Source organism: Pinus tabuliformis, chromosome 7, assembly GCF_031772625.1.
Source record: "Pinus tabuliformis cultivar Carrire ecotype Pingquan chromosome 7, CPIR1, whole genome shotgun sequence".
Taxonomy (NCBI): Eukaryota; Viridiplantae; Streptophyta; class Pinopsida; order Pinales; family Pinaceae; genus Pinus; species Pinus tabuliformis.
In genome coordinates, this window is record NC_142293.1 from 1249643411 (window position 1) to 1249662507 (window position 19097).

Consider the following 19097-nt stretch of genomic DNA (forward strand, 5'->3'; position numbering starts at 1 on the left):
GCTTGGAAAACAACAGGTTTATCTCCACTATGTTGGGAGTCCATTTCTACATCATGGTACACTTTAGACTTCATTAGGCCTCCTCAAAGGCCCAACAAATCATTTAGTTGGTCATTCGACCCTCTTGAGTGGCTTATTCATGTATTCATGAGCCCTTCCTAGAGAACCTTTCATCTTGTTTTCCAAGCAAGCAAGCCCTATATTTGAGCATCTCTTGTGAATAGGCTTCTAGGATCACCTTTCATCCTATCATTAATCCATTCAACTCCGTGATCCTTATTATATATCGGGTCTCCTCCCATCGGTGAAAGTCCGTAAAGAGGAAGGAGCCTTAGCTGAGGTGACAATGGGCTATCGCTCCATTGTTGCCCTTGACCTAGTAGTTGCCCTTGACCTAGTAGTTGCCCTATAAGACCCCCTGCCAAGACCCCTACTAGTTTGGGCGGTAACAAGTTGTATGAACTAATGAGAGAAGAATGTGAGTGATCATGATGATGCCAAATGAGGTGAGGAGTCACTTGTATTTATACAAGTCATTAAGGGTGAAGAGTCATGTCCATTGAGCTTCATGAGCTTATATGATCCTGTGGCCGACCTGAACAATTTGCCCATGTGTGGGCATAAATTCAAAAACATACTTCTACTTGTCCAAATTGGATGATATTTATATTAATTTTGGCCCTCTCGAAAAGAGGAATTTAATGCAATCATCATCTTCATCAAATGAGTTGTCCCAAGGTGGTATTTGGACCTAGATGCCAATTTTAATAGGGGGACAAGGACATCCTCATGGGTCTCCAAATGGATCGAAAATGCCTGTAAACCATCTACAAGGGCTACAATGATGACATAAGCCTTCCCTCTACAGCGGGAGACATCCTCGGGAAACTGGAACATCTGCCAAGTGTATGGTGTAAGTGTGGAGTCAGCTATGCATAGTGAACCAGGTGCATCATCCTCATCCAAAAGGTGGAACACGAGCAACCAACAAGCAATGTTGGGGATCCATGAAGTAATCTTTACTATGATGGAGGCCCATGGCTCTCAACGCTCACCCTACAAGTGCCCATGTGGCCCTCTAGAGGGCTAGGAACCCGTATAGGGAGACCAAGCCCCAAATGTAGACCCACCTGCAATCTTGCATAAGATCTAATGCATCCCCTTGCCCTCCAATACAACAAATCATCAGAATAATCAAGTAAAAGAGCTTACGAGTCATGGAACAAATGGGGCACTTCATGGTGGCATGCCCTTCCATAGTGGACTTTGTCATGTACAAATGTCTCCAAGCTCAATAAGGGGTTAATCAAGGAACCTATTAGGTGGTTTCAACCTTTAAAGGGGGTGGCATGTCCATGGTACATCCCTAAAGTGGTAGGTGGCAAATGATATAATAATGGAACAGAGTGGGGATTGGGGGAATCATCAAGACCACATTTTCATGGTACAAGGGTAGCTATAATAAGGGAAGCCCACACTTGGGCATGTGAGTGCAAGAGGGAGCAAATCATCGACAATGAGTTGCCCCGACCTTTGTTTTTCCACCATTCTTCATATGCGTTTTGTGTTATTAATTTTTCTTCATAACTGCTCAGGGCTTCAGGGGATGAGAGCATAATGTGTAGTATATAGTAGTGGATACCCCCATATGGTGGGGCGGTTCATCGTCCACCAGAGGTTGGGATAATCATGGGTTCCTAATGATGGAGGAGGCTCATCTAGGGCCCATAGAAACCAGGTTGATGGCCATGGATAAGGGGTAGAGCTCATGTTTGGCTTTTGCCCACGTGCTAAATTTGTATGTCCCGACTATCTTTTGCATTTTGTGGTACATTTCCTATTGAGAGTAGCCAAATTATGCTTTTTCTTTTCTTTTTAGCTGCATCAACCTCCAGGGAATGGTTCCAAGCCCGACCCAAGGTGTGGGCACGAGGAAGGGGAGGCTAACCATATGCGGACCCAGTGGACACATGCTAACCCAGATGGGGAAAATGATGAATGGGGTCAACATGAGCAGAAGTGAGTGATGTATATGGTATCGGAAAGCAGGACCATGTAACCAAAATCAGGATTTCCCATGTAGTGCCAACCCTAAAGCTAGTGGCTAGTAAAGGAGATCCCACGAGACTAGGATACAGGGTTAAACACCAAATCAGGTGGAGGAGACAAGAGCACAGACCTAGCCCATGCTTTCCATTGTATCCCCCCACCAATTCATGCAACAAAGCATCCATGAAAAGTAAACAAAATTACTTAACCAAACCAATGAAAAGTCATACCTTTGGGATCGGGAGGCCCACCTTCAAACATACATTCATGATAGATGGACTAGGGACACATAGATGGCTCAGGTGGCAGAGAAAATGGCACATTGAGCTATCTGGTGGCTTGAAGGGACCGCTGGCTGCCAGCTAAAGACAATCTAGGAGAAAAAGTTTATCTTATGCATACTACCCACAGGTGGTGGGTAACAATGCCCAAGCCATATTACACTCCCAGAGAACATGTTGTTTTATAAAATGCAACATTGCCCCTCTATAGCAGAGCGTTGGGCACTTTGATGATCTAAGAAGTTGATGGATAACACAGAGCACCCCCTAATGCCAAAGCGTTGAGCTTCTCTTACTTGGCATGGAGGATTCTCAAAGATGTACCAGTGGACCCAACATGCCTCCAGGTTGGCTTTGACACTACTTGATGGGCATGCTTTTATCTAGAACCCGGATGAGGATGGTCATCCCAGGATGATTGGGAAGGGCTTGTTGCATCTTGTTACTGTTCAAACTAGCAGGGGGTTCTAGAGGGGCACTTGCTAGGTCAAGAGCAACAATGAAGCTAAAGCCCAATGTCACCATAGCTAAAGCTTCTTATTCTTTATGGACTTTCACTAATGGGAGGAGACCCTCTTCCAATAAGTGAATCTCGAGCAATCTCTGGTGATCCATGGAGTATTTTCTACTGTTGTGGAGGCCCATGGCTCTCAATGCGTACCCTACATGTGCCAATGTAGCCCTCTGGAGGGTTAAGACCCTATATAGGGAGACCAAACCCAAAATGGAGAGAACTTGCAATCCTACATAAGATCCAATGCATCCCCTAGCCTTGAAGTACAATAATTCATCAAGGAATTCGAGTGAAAGAGCTTACAAACCATGGAGAACAGGTGGGGACTTCATAATGGCATGCCCTTCCATAATGGGCTTTAGCATGTGCTAATGTCTCCAAGCTCCAAATGGGGTTAACCAAATATCCTATTAGGTGGTTTCTACTTCTAAAGGGGATAATATGTCCAAGGTACATCTTTTAAAAGGTGGTGGCATGTGATAAAGAGATGAATGGAGTAGGAAATGAAAAGGGGCAGCCCTGGGCCACATGTTGGGGTACAAGGGTAGATAGTAAAAGGGAAGCCCACACTTGGTTATATAATGTATAGGAGGGAGAACTGGTAGTACATGAGGTGCCCCAGCGTTGATTTTGCCAACCTTCTTTATATGCCTTTTGCCCAGTGATGCGGGGGAGCGCCCCCCCCCCCCCTTCGAACCCGCTCCCGAAGCGCGCTCTGGGCGAAAGCGGCTCGGGAGCGGGTCGGGAGCGCGCTCCCCAAATCGCTCCCGGACGGGAGCGATTTTCGGGAGCACGCTCCCGTAAAAAAATTTGCGCTCCCTGGTCTGTGAGGGAGCGCTTCAGGGAGCGATCGCTCCCGCGCTCCCGGAGCGCTTTTTAATGCCCGGGAGCGATCGGGGAGCGATCGCTCCCTGATCGCTCCCGGGCATTAAAAAACGCTCCGGGAGCGGTTCGGCGGAAAAAAATTCCGCGGACCCGAAAAAAACAAAAAATTTAACTAATTTTTTTGGGTTTATAAGCCCAATGGGCCAAAACAAAATCATTTCAATGAGATTGAGCTTGAGTTTGAGAGCAAAGGAGCAAGGAGCAAGAGCTGAGGAGCAAGGAGCCAAAGCTGAGGAGCGAGGAGCAAGTGCCAAGGAGCGAGGAGCAAGATTGCAGAGGTAAGTAACTTAATCATTTAGTTAGTTTAGTTGGTTAGGTAGTTAGTTTGTTTAGTTTAATTTACCTGTTTGAGTTTAAAGATCATTAATTTAAATTAAATTAATAAATTAAAAGAATTAATCCCAATAAACTAAATTAATTTGCAGATTCAAGACTCAAACCCTACAAACATCAAACACGATGGACCTGGGGATTTTTATTGGCATTTTCCTCTTCCTGGTCCCTTTTCTGGTTATTATGGTGGTGGAGAGTAGGAAACGGAGGGGGCCTGAAACTGAAGAGGTGGATGAAGAAGCCGGAGGAAGTCAAATAGGTGAAAACCCCAGTGAGGAGGATGTGGAGGGTGAACATGAGGGTCAAAAAACTAAACAAGACCAAACTCCATTGTGGAAATATGTTCAGAGGCCTGAAACAGGGAGAGGGGGTGGAACCACTAAATTTCATTGCCCCCATTGCAACAATGATTTCACAGGCTCATACACCCGTTTGAGAAGACACCTTTGCGGGAAAAGGGCATGGGATGGAGAGAAACAAATAGGAATCAGAACTTGCGACGCGGTGTCAACAACAGATAGAGCCAAATACATAAAGGAAGAGGAGGACGCCCAATACAAAGCAAAAAGATCAAGGGGTTTCTTTGAAAGCTCACAAAGAACTCCTTCAGCATCCTCCCAAGGCAGTGGATATGGACATGGAGGCTCAGGGTCATCATCTTTACGCCGTAGAACCATATCAGATTTCCTTGATGAGGGGTGTAGGAATGATGTGGATTCAAAAATTTACAGGTTCCTCTATGCAAATGGGATACCATTCAATGTTCTACGCTCACCTTATTGGCACGAAATGGTTTCTGCCATAAATGATGCCCCTAAAGGATACAAGAGCCCTGGGTATGACAAGGCAAGAACAGTTGGCCTTGATCATGAAAAAGCAAAAATATCACATTCTTTGAATAAAATGACAAGTTCTTGGACTGACAATGGGGTGTCCATTGTATCTGATGGATGGACAAATGTAAAAGGCAAGCCATTGATAAGTGTTCTTGCTGTGTCCCGAAGTGGTCCCATTTTTCTAGCTGCACATGATTACTCAGACAAGTTCAAGACCGCTATCAACATTGCAGAAGCATTGCTTGAAACAATTGAGCGTATTGGCCCATACAATGTCATCCAAGTCATCACTAATAATGCTCCTAATTGTAAGGCAGCGGGAGCAATTATTGAGGATAGATACCCGAACATATTTTGGTCTGGATGTTTGGTTCACACATTGAACCTTCTGTTGCATGATAATGTCAAAAACAAAAATGAACAATACCAATGGATTGGTGATTTGTACAAGAGAGGAAAAAAAATGATAAAATTTATTACAAATCATAGCAATACCCATGGCCTTTTCCGCAGTCACTCGAGATTGGAGTTGCTGAAGATTGCGAGGACTAGATTTGGTAGCTATTACCTCACCTTCAGGCGCCTTTTGAAGGTAAGAGAGGGTTTAGCTAGCATGGTATCAAGTCCAAATTGGCAGGTGTTAAAGGAAAGGGCTACAAATGTAGCTGACATTGCAGGTTTTGAAACGGTGGAGGAGGCCGCTCTTGATGGGCAGTTTTGGACAACTGTGAGACAGGTATTGGATTTCACCAAGCCAATTTATAACATGATTCGGTTTGCAGATACAGACAAACCAGTGATTGGCGAGGTGTATGAGCAAATGGATACCATGTTGGGGGAAATAAAAGACATTGTTAATAACAGAGATCCCGACTTGTACAATCTGATTCACGATTGTGTGTGTGAACGGTGGAAAAGGCTTAACCTTCCACTACATTGCTTGGCGTATATCCTTACGCCAAAATACTACTCAAATTCTTGGTTGGGCAAACCTGCAGCAGGGGGTGGTGTTAGGACCAAACCCCATTTAGATCGAGAGGTAACTAAAGGATATCTGGATGCATTAGAAAAGTTGGTGCCTGACAGGGAGGAATGTGCAGCTGTGCGCCTTGAAATAGGCAGATACTTCACTGGCAGTGGTTTGTATGGTAACTTCCATGCAATGGACGACAAAGATAAATTTGATTCTCTCACATGGTGGGAAACATATGGCGGCGACGGACTTTTGCGAAAATTGGCATTGAAAGTTCTTGCACAGGTTGTAAATTCTTCTTCTGCAGAGAGGTGTTGGAGCACCTACAGTTATATACATAATGTGAAAAGAAACAGGCTCAACGAAAACCGAGCAGAAAGCTTGGTTTATGTGCACTACAATTTGAGGTTGTTGAGCCATTACTATGATCGGGCTAATGAAGATCCCACATATAAAATTTGGGACAATCACCCTGAGGACGACAATTTGGAGGATGGCATTGTACATATGGAAGAACTAGAAGATGAGCTTGTACGGGATGAAGCTGAAGCAGCTGCAGCAGCCATGCCACCTCCACCTCCACCATCCAGTAGCAGTTCTCGGGGCCCGAGTCTTGTTCCATTGCTGTCGCCACCTCCATCGACACCCTCGCGTGGAGGCTCTAGTTCTGGTCGTCGGTCTGGGCGGGAGACTCCTAGAAGACCGCCAAGACCTACTTATACTCCTGGAGACTCTCGTGGCAAGGGCCACTTGTAGATTTACAGTTTACTTGTCTTTTTTAGTTTCTATTAGACTTGTCACTTTAGTTTTCATAACTGTTCAGTGTTGAGTTTTGAGTCCTTGACTCTTGACTCTTGACTCTTTCATATCATTATGACATTATGATATTTTTTGTAAACATTATATCACTGTGACAATGAAAATTTGAAGTTTGAAGTTGGGCCTTGGCAATTATAACTCATTGGTAATGATTGTGAATTATGAATATGATGCTTTGTGAAAGACTAAAGTTGTTTCATTTCATCTCACTATTCATGTTTCATTTTATAAATTTTTAACATTTCATATCATGTTAACAGTTAGAAGTTAGGACTTAGAAATATCTTCGATATTACTTCTTGTAATGGTTAAACTTGGCTTACAAGTACAACTTGTTACTTTGGTGATCAATGATGATAAATGTTATTGAATTGAATGTTATTTTAATTTATTATTTTACTAAGGTTGATGACGATTATAATTTCTAGATGATTGATGTGATATGGTTCAATGATCAATTTATGTTTTTTTATGTTTTTTATGTCTATTTCATCATTCTACATGTTTTTGTTGACATATATGTATCAAAAATTAAAAAATATAAAAAATATATATATTTTTAAAAAATCGCTCCGGGATTCGCTCCCAAACCGGGAGCTTCTGAAAATGGTCGCTCCCGCTCCCGCTTCCGCTCCCGCTCCCCGCTCCCGCTCCCGCTCCCAAGTAACACTGCTTTTGCCTTTTATGATTTTTCTTTAATTAACTGCTCAGGGCTCAAGGGGAGCATGATATGTGAGATATAGCAGTGGATACCCCCTTTAAGGTAGGGTGGTTCATTCCCCACTAGGGTTTGGGACCATCATGGGTTCATAAATGATAAAGGAGGCTCATCTAGGGCCTGTAGGAACCAGGGTGATGGCCATGATGATGGGGTAGAGCTCATGTATTGGCTTTTGCCCACGTGCTAAATGTGTTTGTCCCGGCCATCTTTTGCATTTTGTGGTACATTTTCCTGTTGAATGTAACCTGTTATGCTTTTACTTTTCTTTTCAGCTACATCAACCTCTGGGGCATCATTTCAGGCCCGACCCAAGGTGTGGGCAAGGGGAAGGGGAAATCTCACCCTATGTGGACCCAGTGGAAGAATGTGGACCCAAGTGGGAGAAATGATGAATGGGGTTATAATGAGTGGAAGGGGAGTAATATATATGGATGAGGGAGCAGGATCATACAACCAAAATCAGGGTTTCTCATGTAATACCATCCCTAAAACCAAAGGGTTAGTAAAACAAATCCAACGGGACTAGAACCTAAGGTTAACATCCAAATGGGGTCTAAGGGACACGAGCATAGACATAAACCATTCTTTCCGCCGAATCCCCCCATTAATCCTTGCCCAGAAGTATCTATGATAAGCAAACTACAATACTCAATTACCAAATGACAAGGCATACCTTTAGGTTCGGGAAGCCCACCTTCAAACATACAATCATGGAAGATAGGTGAGGGACCACATGGCTGGCTCAGGTGGCAGAGAAGTAGCACAACCAACTAGTTGGTGGCTTCAAGGGGCTGTTGTCTGCCGACTGAGAACCATCTTGGAGAAAAAAAATCTCCTAGGGATATAACCCACAAAATGGTGGGTAACACATCTAATAGAGCCCTAATGTTGGAGAGAGAGAGAACTACATTGTCTACTTGGCACCCATAGAGATGACACAAGGCACCCACAACTGGATTTTGGACACACAAAGATGCTTTGAGGCTTGATTTGAGGACTCTTCCTCAAATGGAGGATGATCATGATGCTTGGAGACCTTTGTAGCCCTTCCAATGCATTGATGGAGCATTTTGAGCCCTAAGAGGGAGTGACATCACCCATTTTAAAGTCTTACAACTCACACATGTGAGCTTTTATTGACATATTTTGTTGTTATGCTAGTGGATTGGATTGTAACCCAATTTTACTTTGTCTACTCAAAGAGCAAACTTGTGTAGGGTTTTTTAATCAATATTAGAGATCATATACCTCATATAAGTAGAGCACCACCTCTTTCATTTGTTCATCATCACATTTGTGGATTTTGGCTATTAGAGACTAGTTTTTGTTGTGGAGACATCATTTTGGGATTGAAATAAGGCATGTTCTTGGATATATTGTGAGTATTTTTGTTGAATATATTTTATGGTTTTGCATGTAATGGAATATTGCTAGGGTTTCTATTTTCCTTGTCTAAATGTATATGTTTATATGAAATTATTGGTAATTATTGCATGCTTAATCTTTTGTCCTTGAACTCCCTAGAAAACCTCCTAGAGAGCCTTTTTCTAGTGAATCTCTCCCTTCATAAAATGATAGCTAGGGTTAGCAAGTGAAAACTAGGGTTTCCCCCCTTACTCCCTTCCAAGGTTTGATATTTCCATGCTTAAAGTTCCTAAGACTCCATCACCCAAGTATGCAAAAGGCACTGGCATCCCTCTTGATGATCAAAACCTCTAAAAAATCATCTTTTACCTTTCTTTCTTCTCTTTTCGGCCCTTCAAGGCAATACACTATGGCTAGAGCAAGGGCCAAATTCAATTGGGGCTTGCTTTAAGACAATGTTAGAGTTAATTTGGATCATGTCCACCTTGCTTGACCTTGCTAACTCAAAATATAGCCATTCCCTTGGTGGAAGTTGCCCAATTAGGGCTGACATCATCAATCCCAGGCAATTCAGGCCTATTTAAAACCCTAGTTCAACAAAAGGCTTCAACTTAGGGCTATTTGAAGGTTTATCACTTAGTTAATTTTAGGTATGTTCTATGCTTAGAGCAATTTATTTCAATTTTCACAGTTAGCTCCATAGCTTTTCCAGATTAGCAATCACATCAGCATTAAAGTAAACTGCAGATAGAACATAAACATAAATCGCAGAAGACAAGTAGAGAGAGGAAGAGATCCCAAGTATGTTGAAATGACTTGAAGGCCACCTCTATTTATACTAAAACGTTGAGCACATGTGGGGTTTATTTGGTTGTTGGCCGACCTTGACGAATTGTCTTATAACACAAATAAATTCATAACTCCATGAATACTTATCGAAATCGGATGATCTTTAGATCAATCCTACACCTCTCGATGAGAGGGATCCAAGAAAATATCAGCTGCCATAAATAAGATGACCCACATGGAGTTTCGCCCTAGTTGCCAATTTTAACACTCCCTCTCAACTAGGGAGAACTCCATTCGTTGATCCATATGTCCGACTATACTATCTCTGCCATCAATGCCCTGCACTGCTCTGCTCTGCTCTGATCTGCTCTGCTCTGCTGAACCATGAAGAAGAAGAATTGATCGAGAATGTCTCATACCATTCTCTACTGACCCGAAGTCAGTTTCATTTGAAGAGAGTGTGTCACATCACTCTTACTGACCCGAAGTCAGTTTTATTGATCCCAGATCAATATCACAAGAGAGTGTCTCAAACCACTCATATTGATCCCAGATCAGTTTCATTGATCCCAGATCAATGTCACAAGAGAGTGTCTCAAACCACTCAGACCAATCCCAGATCAATGTCACAAGAGAGTGTCTCAAACCACTCATACCAATCCCAGATCAGTTTCATTGATCCCAGACCAATGTCACAAGAGAGTGTCTCAAACCACTCATACTGATCCCAGATCATTTTCATTAATCCCAAATCAACGGAGGTCATCCTAACATAGGGAGTATGGTAGATACAGCGATGCGTGCATCGACAGTACTACTATGGTCCCTATCCTCATTTCCCTGCTCATTGATCAGATGAGAGGTACTTACCATGAGTCCTAGACTGCATGGGTAGCATGCCTTGACAGGAGAACTAATCATCTTGTCCACAGGAGAACGAATCATCCTATCAGTGGATGCCACGGAGAACTAATCATCCTGGCCCACAGAAGAACAAATCATCCTATTCCACAGTCGCCACGGAGAACAAATCATCTTGGCCCACAAGAGAACTAATCATCCTGTTCCATAGTCGCCACGGAGAACAAATCATCCTGGCCCACAGGAGAACTAATCATCCTGTTCCACAGTTGCCACGGGAGAACTAATCATCCTGTTCCACAGTTGCCACGAGAGAACTAATCATCCCGACCCACAAGAGAACTAATCATCCCAGCCCACAGAAGAACTAATCATCCTGTTCATAGCGCACCACCAAGGGAGGGTGAGTCACCCTGTGGTCGTATGTTGCTCCAATAAGTACCCCAAGCCCCCCAGAGCTCCCAGAGCTCAATGCATGCAGCATGCAGGACCCTTATAAGAAGGTCTCTCAACGACTCCAAGTCGTTCGGGAAAGTCACAAATTTGACCTTTCTCCGGGACTTTGACAAAATGTCTGCAACCTATACATCAGTCTCAATGCGATGGAGCCTCCTCTCTCATCGACTTACCATATCGCAGATAAGGCAATATCTGATGTCTATCGGCTGGAGAAATAATCGAATACGGGATTCCTCAATAATCGAATCCCCCCTCTGGTTGTCACAGAGAATCACAGTGGTATTCATCATGTGTACAAACAGCTCACTTAAGAGCTTCTGCAACCATGCAGCTTCACACGAGATCATACTCGTAGCTATGTATTCGGTCTCGGTGGTGCTTATACCGACCGACTTCTGCTTCCTACTCATCCATGATATCGAAGCAGAATCCAAAGAGGACCAGCACTGAGAAGTGCTCTAATGATCTTCCGCACTGCCTGCCCAGTCAGCATTCGAATAATCATGCAGTTTCATATTTCCGGCAATGTATCTCAATCCATGAGAGATTGTGCCCTGAAGATATCTCAGGAGATTATTGGCACCAATCCAGTGAGGCTCAACCAAATATGAGCTCACCATGCTAACTGCAAAACATATGTCCGGACGGAAGTTCACCAAGAACATCAACGCGAATGAGTTTATGAAACTCAGAGGCATTTCCCAAATCTAGTCCGACATCACTACCATATAACTTCTGAAAGTTAAGATCCTCAAGGTAGTCACAGGCTTGCAGTTTATCATTCCACATCCGAAATCCAACTCCTTCTTACTTCTGCAAATGAAAGGGTTTGCACCTGTCAGAAATAGGTCGTCCTCATAAGGTGCCGGTATGAGAGGTCTATCATCCACAACCTTCGGGTAATGGTTTGGATCGGTTTCACTCCTAGTGAATCTCAACTTCATCAGACAGCTATCAATCCTCTCATACTACGCCCAGGGTGTTTTGCTTCAAGCCATAGAGGGCTTTCTTCCACCTATATACATGAGATTCCCGATCATGAATCTCAAACTCCTCGGGTTGTTCCAAACCTATGGACCCACTGCATGAGGGGAATGGTCCCCTTATAAGATTTTCCTTCGGTACATCTTAGACATGTACCTTCATGCTCTACTTGAATTCAGACATCCCTATCACCGTTTGACTCACATCAAGTAGGGCCCCATAGGTAGACCTCCAGTGTTATGGATGCGATATGTCAATTGACATGATCCCCAATGGACCATCTTGCAACTTGATACAAATTGCCAACCCTAAACCCATGAGAAAAAGCATCTTTGAAAATTATATTTTTTAACACGTACCTTTCCATCGATGAATGCCACCCTGAAACCTTTGACTTCCATTTCTGAGATAGACACCAGGTTCTTCTTGCGATCAGGTACATAAAAGAAATTCTATAAATGAATCGAGTTACCCTTATTCAATTGAGAGTTAACATTCCCTACACCCTTTCCGAGATAGGTGGCATCGGCTCCAAGTATAATCCCACGATTGTTTCCATCTCTACTAAATTAGAGAGTGTCCCATCTATCCGATGAAGTGCCTTGAAGCACTACAATCTATAAGCCAGATTCCCAAAGAATCTGAAGGAGAGGGCCAATACAAGATAACGCTTCTTTATCTTATCAGAAACAACATTTGATTCTTCATACCTAGGGTTCCTTGCTTTCTATGAAGAGTCGGCCATTTCCTTGATGACCTGCATTACCTATCATTCCTTTGATCATTGAAGATGTCCCTGGAATGATTGTTATCATCATCAAGTGATGTGTCCCTGCCATTCGGACACTCCTTCACATAATGGCCGAACTAGTTATCTACCTTTCCTTCCACCTTGAGATCCGGTCTTCCAATGAAGTGATCTTTAGGTAGGCCATATTCCACTGCGCCATTCTGATAATATTCTCTGCTTCCACTTCACCCTTGGTGAATTTGAAGAGGGATGAGGAATCCACTGATCCTTTTGTCCTTTCCCAACTGTATTCGGTGATTGCTCTTTCACTCTTGTTTGGGCATTGTCTTCACCTCAACTCTGATACCGTGTTAATTTTAGGTATGTTCTATGCTTAGGGCAATTTATTTCAATTTTCACAATTAGCTCCATATCTTTTCCAGATTAGCAATCACATCAGCATTAAAGTAAACTGTAGATAGAACATAAACATAAATCGCAGAAGACAAGTAGAGAGAGGAAGAGATCCCAAGTGTGTTGAAATGACTTGAAGGCCACCTCTATTTATACTAAAACGTTGAGCACATGTGGGGTTTATTTGGTTGTTGGCCGACCTTGATGAATTGTCTTATAACACAAATAAATTCATAACTCCATGAATACTTATCGGAATCAGATGATCTTTAGATCAATCCTACACCTTTCGATGAGAGGGATCCAAGAAAAATATCAGCTGCCATAAATAAGATGACCCACATGGAGTTTGACCCTAGTTGCCAATTTTAACAATTTGTTGATCATATCTTTCAAACCCTAGATGTACCATTTCTGAACTACATCTTCAAACCCTAGGCTCCAAGTGTTATTTCCTAGGCTTCTTCATGGGTATGTTGTTCCTTTTATACAAAGAATTGTGCCTTGTTCCAAGTGAGAAGTACCTTGATCAAGTCTCTTAAACATCACCTTGATCCTATCATCATAGGATACCTTTAGGTGATCTCTACTAGGAAGCCTTTTGCGTAGTGAAATCCCACTAAAAAGTAAAAAGTGGAGTGCTAAGGTGAAGTGTAAGGGGCTAGTCCTTGTGAGGCCTCTCACAAGGCCTGCTAGATTTTGATGCAATAGGGACCACATTGGCAAGCCCTTAGACTTTTGATGTAACATTGGATGTAAACCGTTTTTATCATTTAATGTAATGCAAGAAGAATTGTCTCCAGTAAATAAGGAAAAAATGTTAAGATGTATGCTACATATAAAAGTAAAAAGATAAACTATATGCAACACAATAAATCATCTTATCTTACAAAAAATTGATACAAGACTTTAGTCACACTAGCTCTAGGATCTAAAATGAGATTTAAACAAGCCCACAATCAAACTCAGATATGTGATCTGGTTCACTGTTGCTAGCAGCAGCAGTAGCAATAACTGATGCATCAACAGCACCATCAAAATGATCAGCATCTGGATTTTCATCATACTTTTGAAAACAAATTTATCCAGCTTGAGAATAACCATGTGCACAAATACACACACACACAGATATTAACATGTTGCACATTATATGTTAAATCCTGTGCCATTAACAATGTAAAGTGAATGTTTTTTTAGGTATAAAGATGAAAAGAATTCATCATCCGGGCATATACAAGGAAAGGCACAAGTGCTACTTGAAAAGAAACTTACATTTCAGGGACCGGCAAACATTCACCAAAAAAATATGGCAGTATGAAGATAACTGCAACAGATATAAAAGTCACGCAGCAGGCTTCAACAATTCTGCAAAATATTCTACGTTATATATGGAGAAAGAACAAAAATTACAAGATAAACAGTTCTTTCAAATGTAAATAAACACAAACTGCAGATATAATTTAAGTCTTTGAGAAAGTCTACTTGGAGATTGCATGAGTTGACGGTGGTCTGATTTTAGCCAGCCATCCATGAGAAGTATTTATGAGAGCTCCCAAAATACCAGCTGCTGCACTAGTAAGTGCAAAGAGAGGGAGATCCTGGAGATGAAATACAGGCTGAAAGAAAGAAAATGATTAGAATAACGTACCTTCCTTCCATGTAGTAAAATGTATTTAAAACTGTAGTATAACATAAAAGATATAAACATAGGATGTATTTTACCACCTGAAGGCCATGGAAAGCCAGACTCCCTGGAAGTGCAAATGAGAACTCTCTGCATTTATCAAGAAAAATATTACAGCCAAAATTATTTCTTTTTGTAACAACCAAACACATCACACCACTACATGAAAGCAAAGTCAACTAAGAGAATTTACTTCTCATGAAGCCATGAAAGCAGCATTGTCGCAACTGTGGTGCAAACCAGAGATCGCCACATGACCTAATGACATAACCATGAACCTTTTTTTCAGCACAATATATACACAATTACTTGCAGGCTTTAAGAACCTCTCTTAAGTACTCAATCAAAACTTAAACCTACCTTTCTTGACCAAAAGCTTGAGGCTTCCTCCAATGAATAAAGAACACCACCTATAGGAGAACCAAATGCCGCTGCCAGCCTGAAAGAATGGAAAAACAAGCCATCAAAAAGGACAAATGTTCAGAACTATGTAAGCCTATATAGTTCATGAACCTGACCGACCAGCACATAAGGTCTACCATGAGTTGTCATTGAAAATCTATAATACTTCAAATCACAACCCAATTTAAGGGATTTGAAAAGGTAAAATACCCAGCAGCAGTGCCAGCAGATACAAATTCCCGACGGTCCTTGTCATTGTGGAAATCCTGAAACAATTAACGAATGCCATGAGAAGAAAAACAAAAGCTCCAGTATATGGAGTATAAACATAAAAGAATATATTTGTCCTTACAAAAGGCCATGCTCGTGGATGAAACTTGCTGAAACATGATTTTTTGGAATCACACTTCTTTTGGCTAGGAAACTTGCCATGCATCCATGTTAGGGTAGAAGCAACAGCTGCACCAATGTGCACCATGGGTCCTTCTTGACCTAACTGTCACAAGCAATCAGTTAGAAAGTTTTTTACTCATATTAGATGGGTAAACATATCAGACTTACAAGATTTGATAAAACTGTTATATAAAAGTTTACATCATAGTCAACTTAGTATATATTGTAAAAACTCCACTTAGTGAATGCAGATTCCATTTGTACGTGGATATGTATGACTTGCATGCAAGGAATGAACTTATTTGTTGAGGTAATATTTTCTGAGGCATACTCAATATTAAAAGCAGAGAGTGCTCAGATAACTTCTTTCACCTTTAACTTCTAATATTTTTAGTGAACAAACAGCCAAAGAATGCAAGACAATTTTACTCTTCCATAAATGATCTTTTCTAATAGAAATGTGAAACTAAGAATGGAATGTTAGGTGGAATTCCAGTTTATCTTTGTTTTTAAACAAATTTTCAACTACAGTCAAAGTGATGTGTCTCTGCCAAAATGGAAGCAAGCAAGGGAAAATGCCGGCTGTCACTTGAAAATTGCAATGAAGCAAATTGTTTAAAATAAACACACACAACCCTACAAATGAGACTAGCAGGGTAATATGTAAAAGAAGGCACTTCAAGCTTAATATTTAAGATCATACCATCTAGGTAAAGTTAAAGACCACCACGTGAATCTATACATAACAAAGTTAAAGACCCATATTAGCACAAACATATACAAAAACATCCAAGAAGAACTACCACACCTACCAAAAAATATTATTAGAGATAAATATAGATTCATTGTTGCTGGATGCATATTACAGTAAGTAAAGTTGATTTGATTGATAAGCATGATAAAGGAAGTTATATGAATGATGACGATAAAGATGACTTTGATAAGGATGGAAGCCATGAAAGATTCTTCGATGTCATAGAAAGAAGTTGATCTCCCTAAGTTATAAGAGGGAGCCTAGATAAAAGCAAGAAGGAAATATCCCCAGTTGAGAGGGAGGGCATATTATAGTCACGATGGATACCTTGAAAAAAATTGGAGAATGAATGAAAAGGTGTTGCTGAAAGAAGGAAAGCATAATCCGGTTGTAGAATAAGTTGCTGCATGTGATGTAGGAAAGGAAGCTATATGATTGAGGAATCTTCTGTCATGATTTGTTTGGGAAGCCTCTAAGTCCTACTATGATAAATTGTGACGCAGCATCAGGATGTATGAAGAACCCGAAGGTTTGTGTTTACTCATGAGTATTTGAAAGGTTGTTACTGATTGGGGTTGTCACTGTTTAGGTAAATCTCTCAAAGTTTTTGAAAAGCATGCTTCAGATTATCGATTTGTTTGATCAAGAGAGATTTGATGTGTTGAGGCATTGTGTGTGTAAAATGTCGGGAGGACCTCTGGTCGGCTTATGTGTTGATGTCTAGTTCCCAAGGCAGGGAGGGTGGCGTTGGTCATAGAGCTTTGACCTTGCATTACACACCTAGTTCCCTGGATTGATGGTTAGTAAATAAGCCTAATGGTACCTAAATAGGTTGAAAGCTTTAGTCCATTTTAGTCCCACCTGGATAGATTGTTGTTAATTTTAGGCAACAATGGTATGTTCTATGCTTTAGAGCAATTTTACTTCAATTTCTTTATTAGCCCAATATCAATAGTTTAGCAATCACATCAACATGATAGTAAAATGCAAATAGAACATAAACATAAATAGTAGAAGACAAGCCAAGACAAGAGGACACAAGATGTGGCACCAGCCAGGGACAAACCCCAATGTGGGAAACCCTTCAACAATTCTTCTTATAGTCTTCAATAGTTCAGCAAAGAGAGAGAGTACAATTTACAAATCTGATAATTTATAACAGCAACAAAAGAGCCCTAACAAGAAAAGTCAACGCTAGTCAACAGGGCAAATTTGACCTTCAACAAATTGGTCAACTACAGCCTCCAAATAGCAAGATGAATCAGCCCTCAAAACAACCTAATCAAAATCTGGTCAAACAGCCCACCTGTGATCATCCCTAGCTGCAGTCAACACTGGTCAAAGTCAACGTTTAGCCTTGATTTTTGTGCCCAAAAATGTGGCCTGCCCAAACAGAGATAGCCCTTTCAAAACCGCAGTCAAAGGAGTCAACATTGTTGGTCAACGCATGCTCAAACTGTCCCAGAAATTTGGTCAACCCAGTCAATGCCCAAAACAAAAATTTCTTTTTCTTTCCTTCGCACCTGTGGAGAGAGAACACTGCCCAGAAATGCATACCCAATCAATGAGGAGAGAGAGATGTGTCAGGATGAGTGTGTCCAAATGAGGCCAAGGCATCATATATTTATAGCAAACATTGAGGATGAATAGATGTTACTGTTGGGCTCCTGAGCCTACATAAGTTTGTTGGCCGAACTTGGCAATTTGTCCATAATTAAAATAAATTCATAACTTCATTTGTACACGTCGGAATCGGATGATCTTTAGATCAATCCTACACCTCTCAGAGAGAGGAATCCAAGAAAAATATCAATTATCATAAATAAGATGACCCATGTGGAGTTTGGCCCTAGTTGCCAATTTTAACAATTGTCCTAGTCAGGAATCTAGTACGTGGCACTGTAAGTGCCAAAACTCTTTGTGGCTCATTTGTTTTGAGATCTTCCATGTACTTGTATGTATGAATATATCCCTAGTTAAGAGGGAGTGTTGAAGAATGTAACTAGGTTCGGCCTTCATAATTGTATTTGAGTCATAATGAAATGTATTTATTAAAAGAAAGAAAAATAAATTTTATTATTATTATTATGACTTATTAAAGCATGGGTTTCATGCTTGGGTCATCATGTTTTAGGTCAAAGTCCCCATTGAGGACTTCTAGGTTTTGTCTTGAGTCATTAGAGTCATTGTCCATTTAATGAGACCCTTCTTGGGCTTTTAAATCATGTAAAAAGAATTATTATTGAGTCAAAAATGTAATTTGTCACCTCCACACCAAGTCGGCCCTTACTTGATCAAGTCGGCCTACATGAGGGTAATTCAACCTCCAAAAAAGGGTATATATACAAGCAGTTTGATTCATTTGGAAGACACTCTCACACAAGTTTGATATCCAAGAAGAGGAAGCAGAAAAAGTGTGAAGTTGCAAAAGAAGGAGAAGATTTGCTAGAGAAGAAAAAATCGAAGTTTTTTGGGTTGTCTCTCTCTCACTCATGTGGATTTACTGGGCTATTTACTAGGTTGGAATTTTGCTGCTAGGAAGATCAAAATTCTGGATTTTGCTGGGTCAAAATTACTGTTGGGTCAAAGTTTCTATTGGATCGAAAATTCTGCTGGGTCAAAGTTTTATGCTAGGTCGAAATTCTGTTGTTGGGGAAGTTGAAGATCAAACTACTAGGTCGAAGCTACTGGAAGGTTATCATCTGCAGAAAAAAGGAAGGGTTGAACTGGTGATTGGAGGAAGTTTGTGTCTAGGTCAAGAGGTCTTGGTTCATCTCGTGAAACTATTAAAGGAAGAGTTGTTGACTGGGTTTTGCCTTGGCTATCCACCTACATCTAGTCAATGTTGTTA

The 19097-nt window shown here is 41.2% G+C and overlaps 1 protein-coding gene across 1 annotated transcript in view; it reads right to left on the bottom strand.

Annotated features, from left to right (window-relative positions):
• The window catches only part of LOC149251902 (chloride channel protein CLC-d-like), a 214408-nt gene that overhangs the window by 38781 nt on the left and 156530 nt on the right, over window positions 1–19097 (bottom strand). Inside the window, exons 7-13 of the mRNA XM_089459624.1 lie at window positions 15452–15595; window positions 15310–15365; window positions 15058–15136; window positions 14891–14955; window positions 14739–14787; window positions 14496–14629; window positions 14286–14378 (exon numbers count right to left, since the gene is read on the bottom strand). Of these exons, the coding sequence (XP_089315750.1) occupies window positions 14286–14378; window positions 14496–14629; window positions 14739–14787; window positions 14891–14955; window positions 15058–15136; window positions 15310–15365; window positions 15452–15595 (620 nt within the window). The remainder of the gene's footprint in view (window positions 1–14285; window positions 14379–14495; window positions 14630–14738; window positions 14788–14890; window positions 14956–15057; window positions 15137–15309; window positions 15366–15451; window positions 15596–19097) is intronic.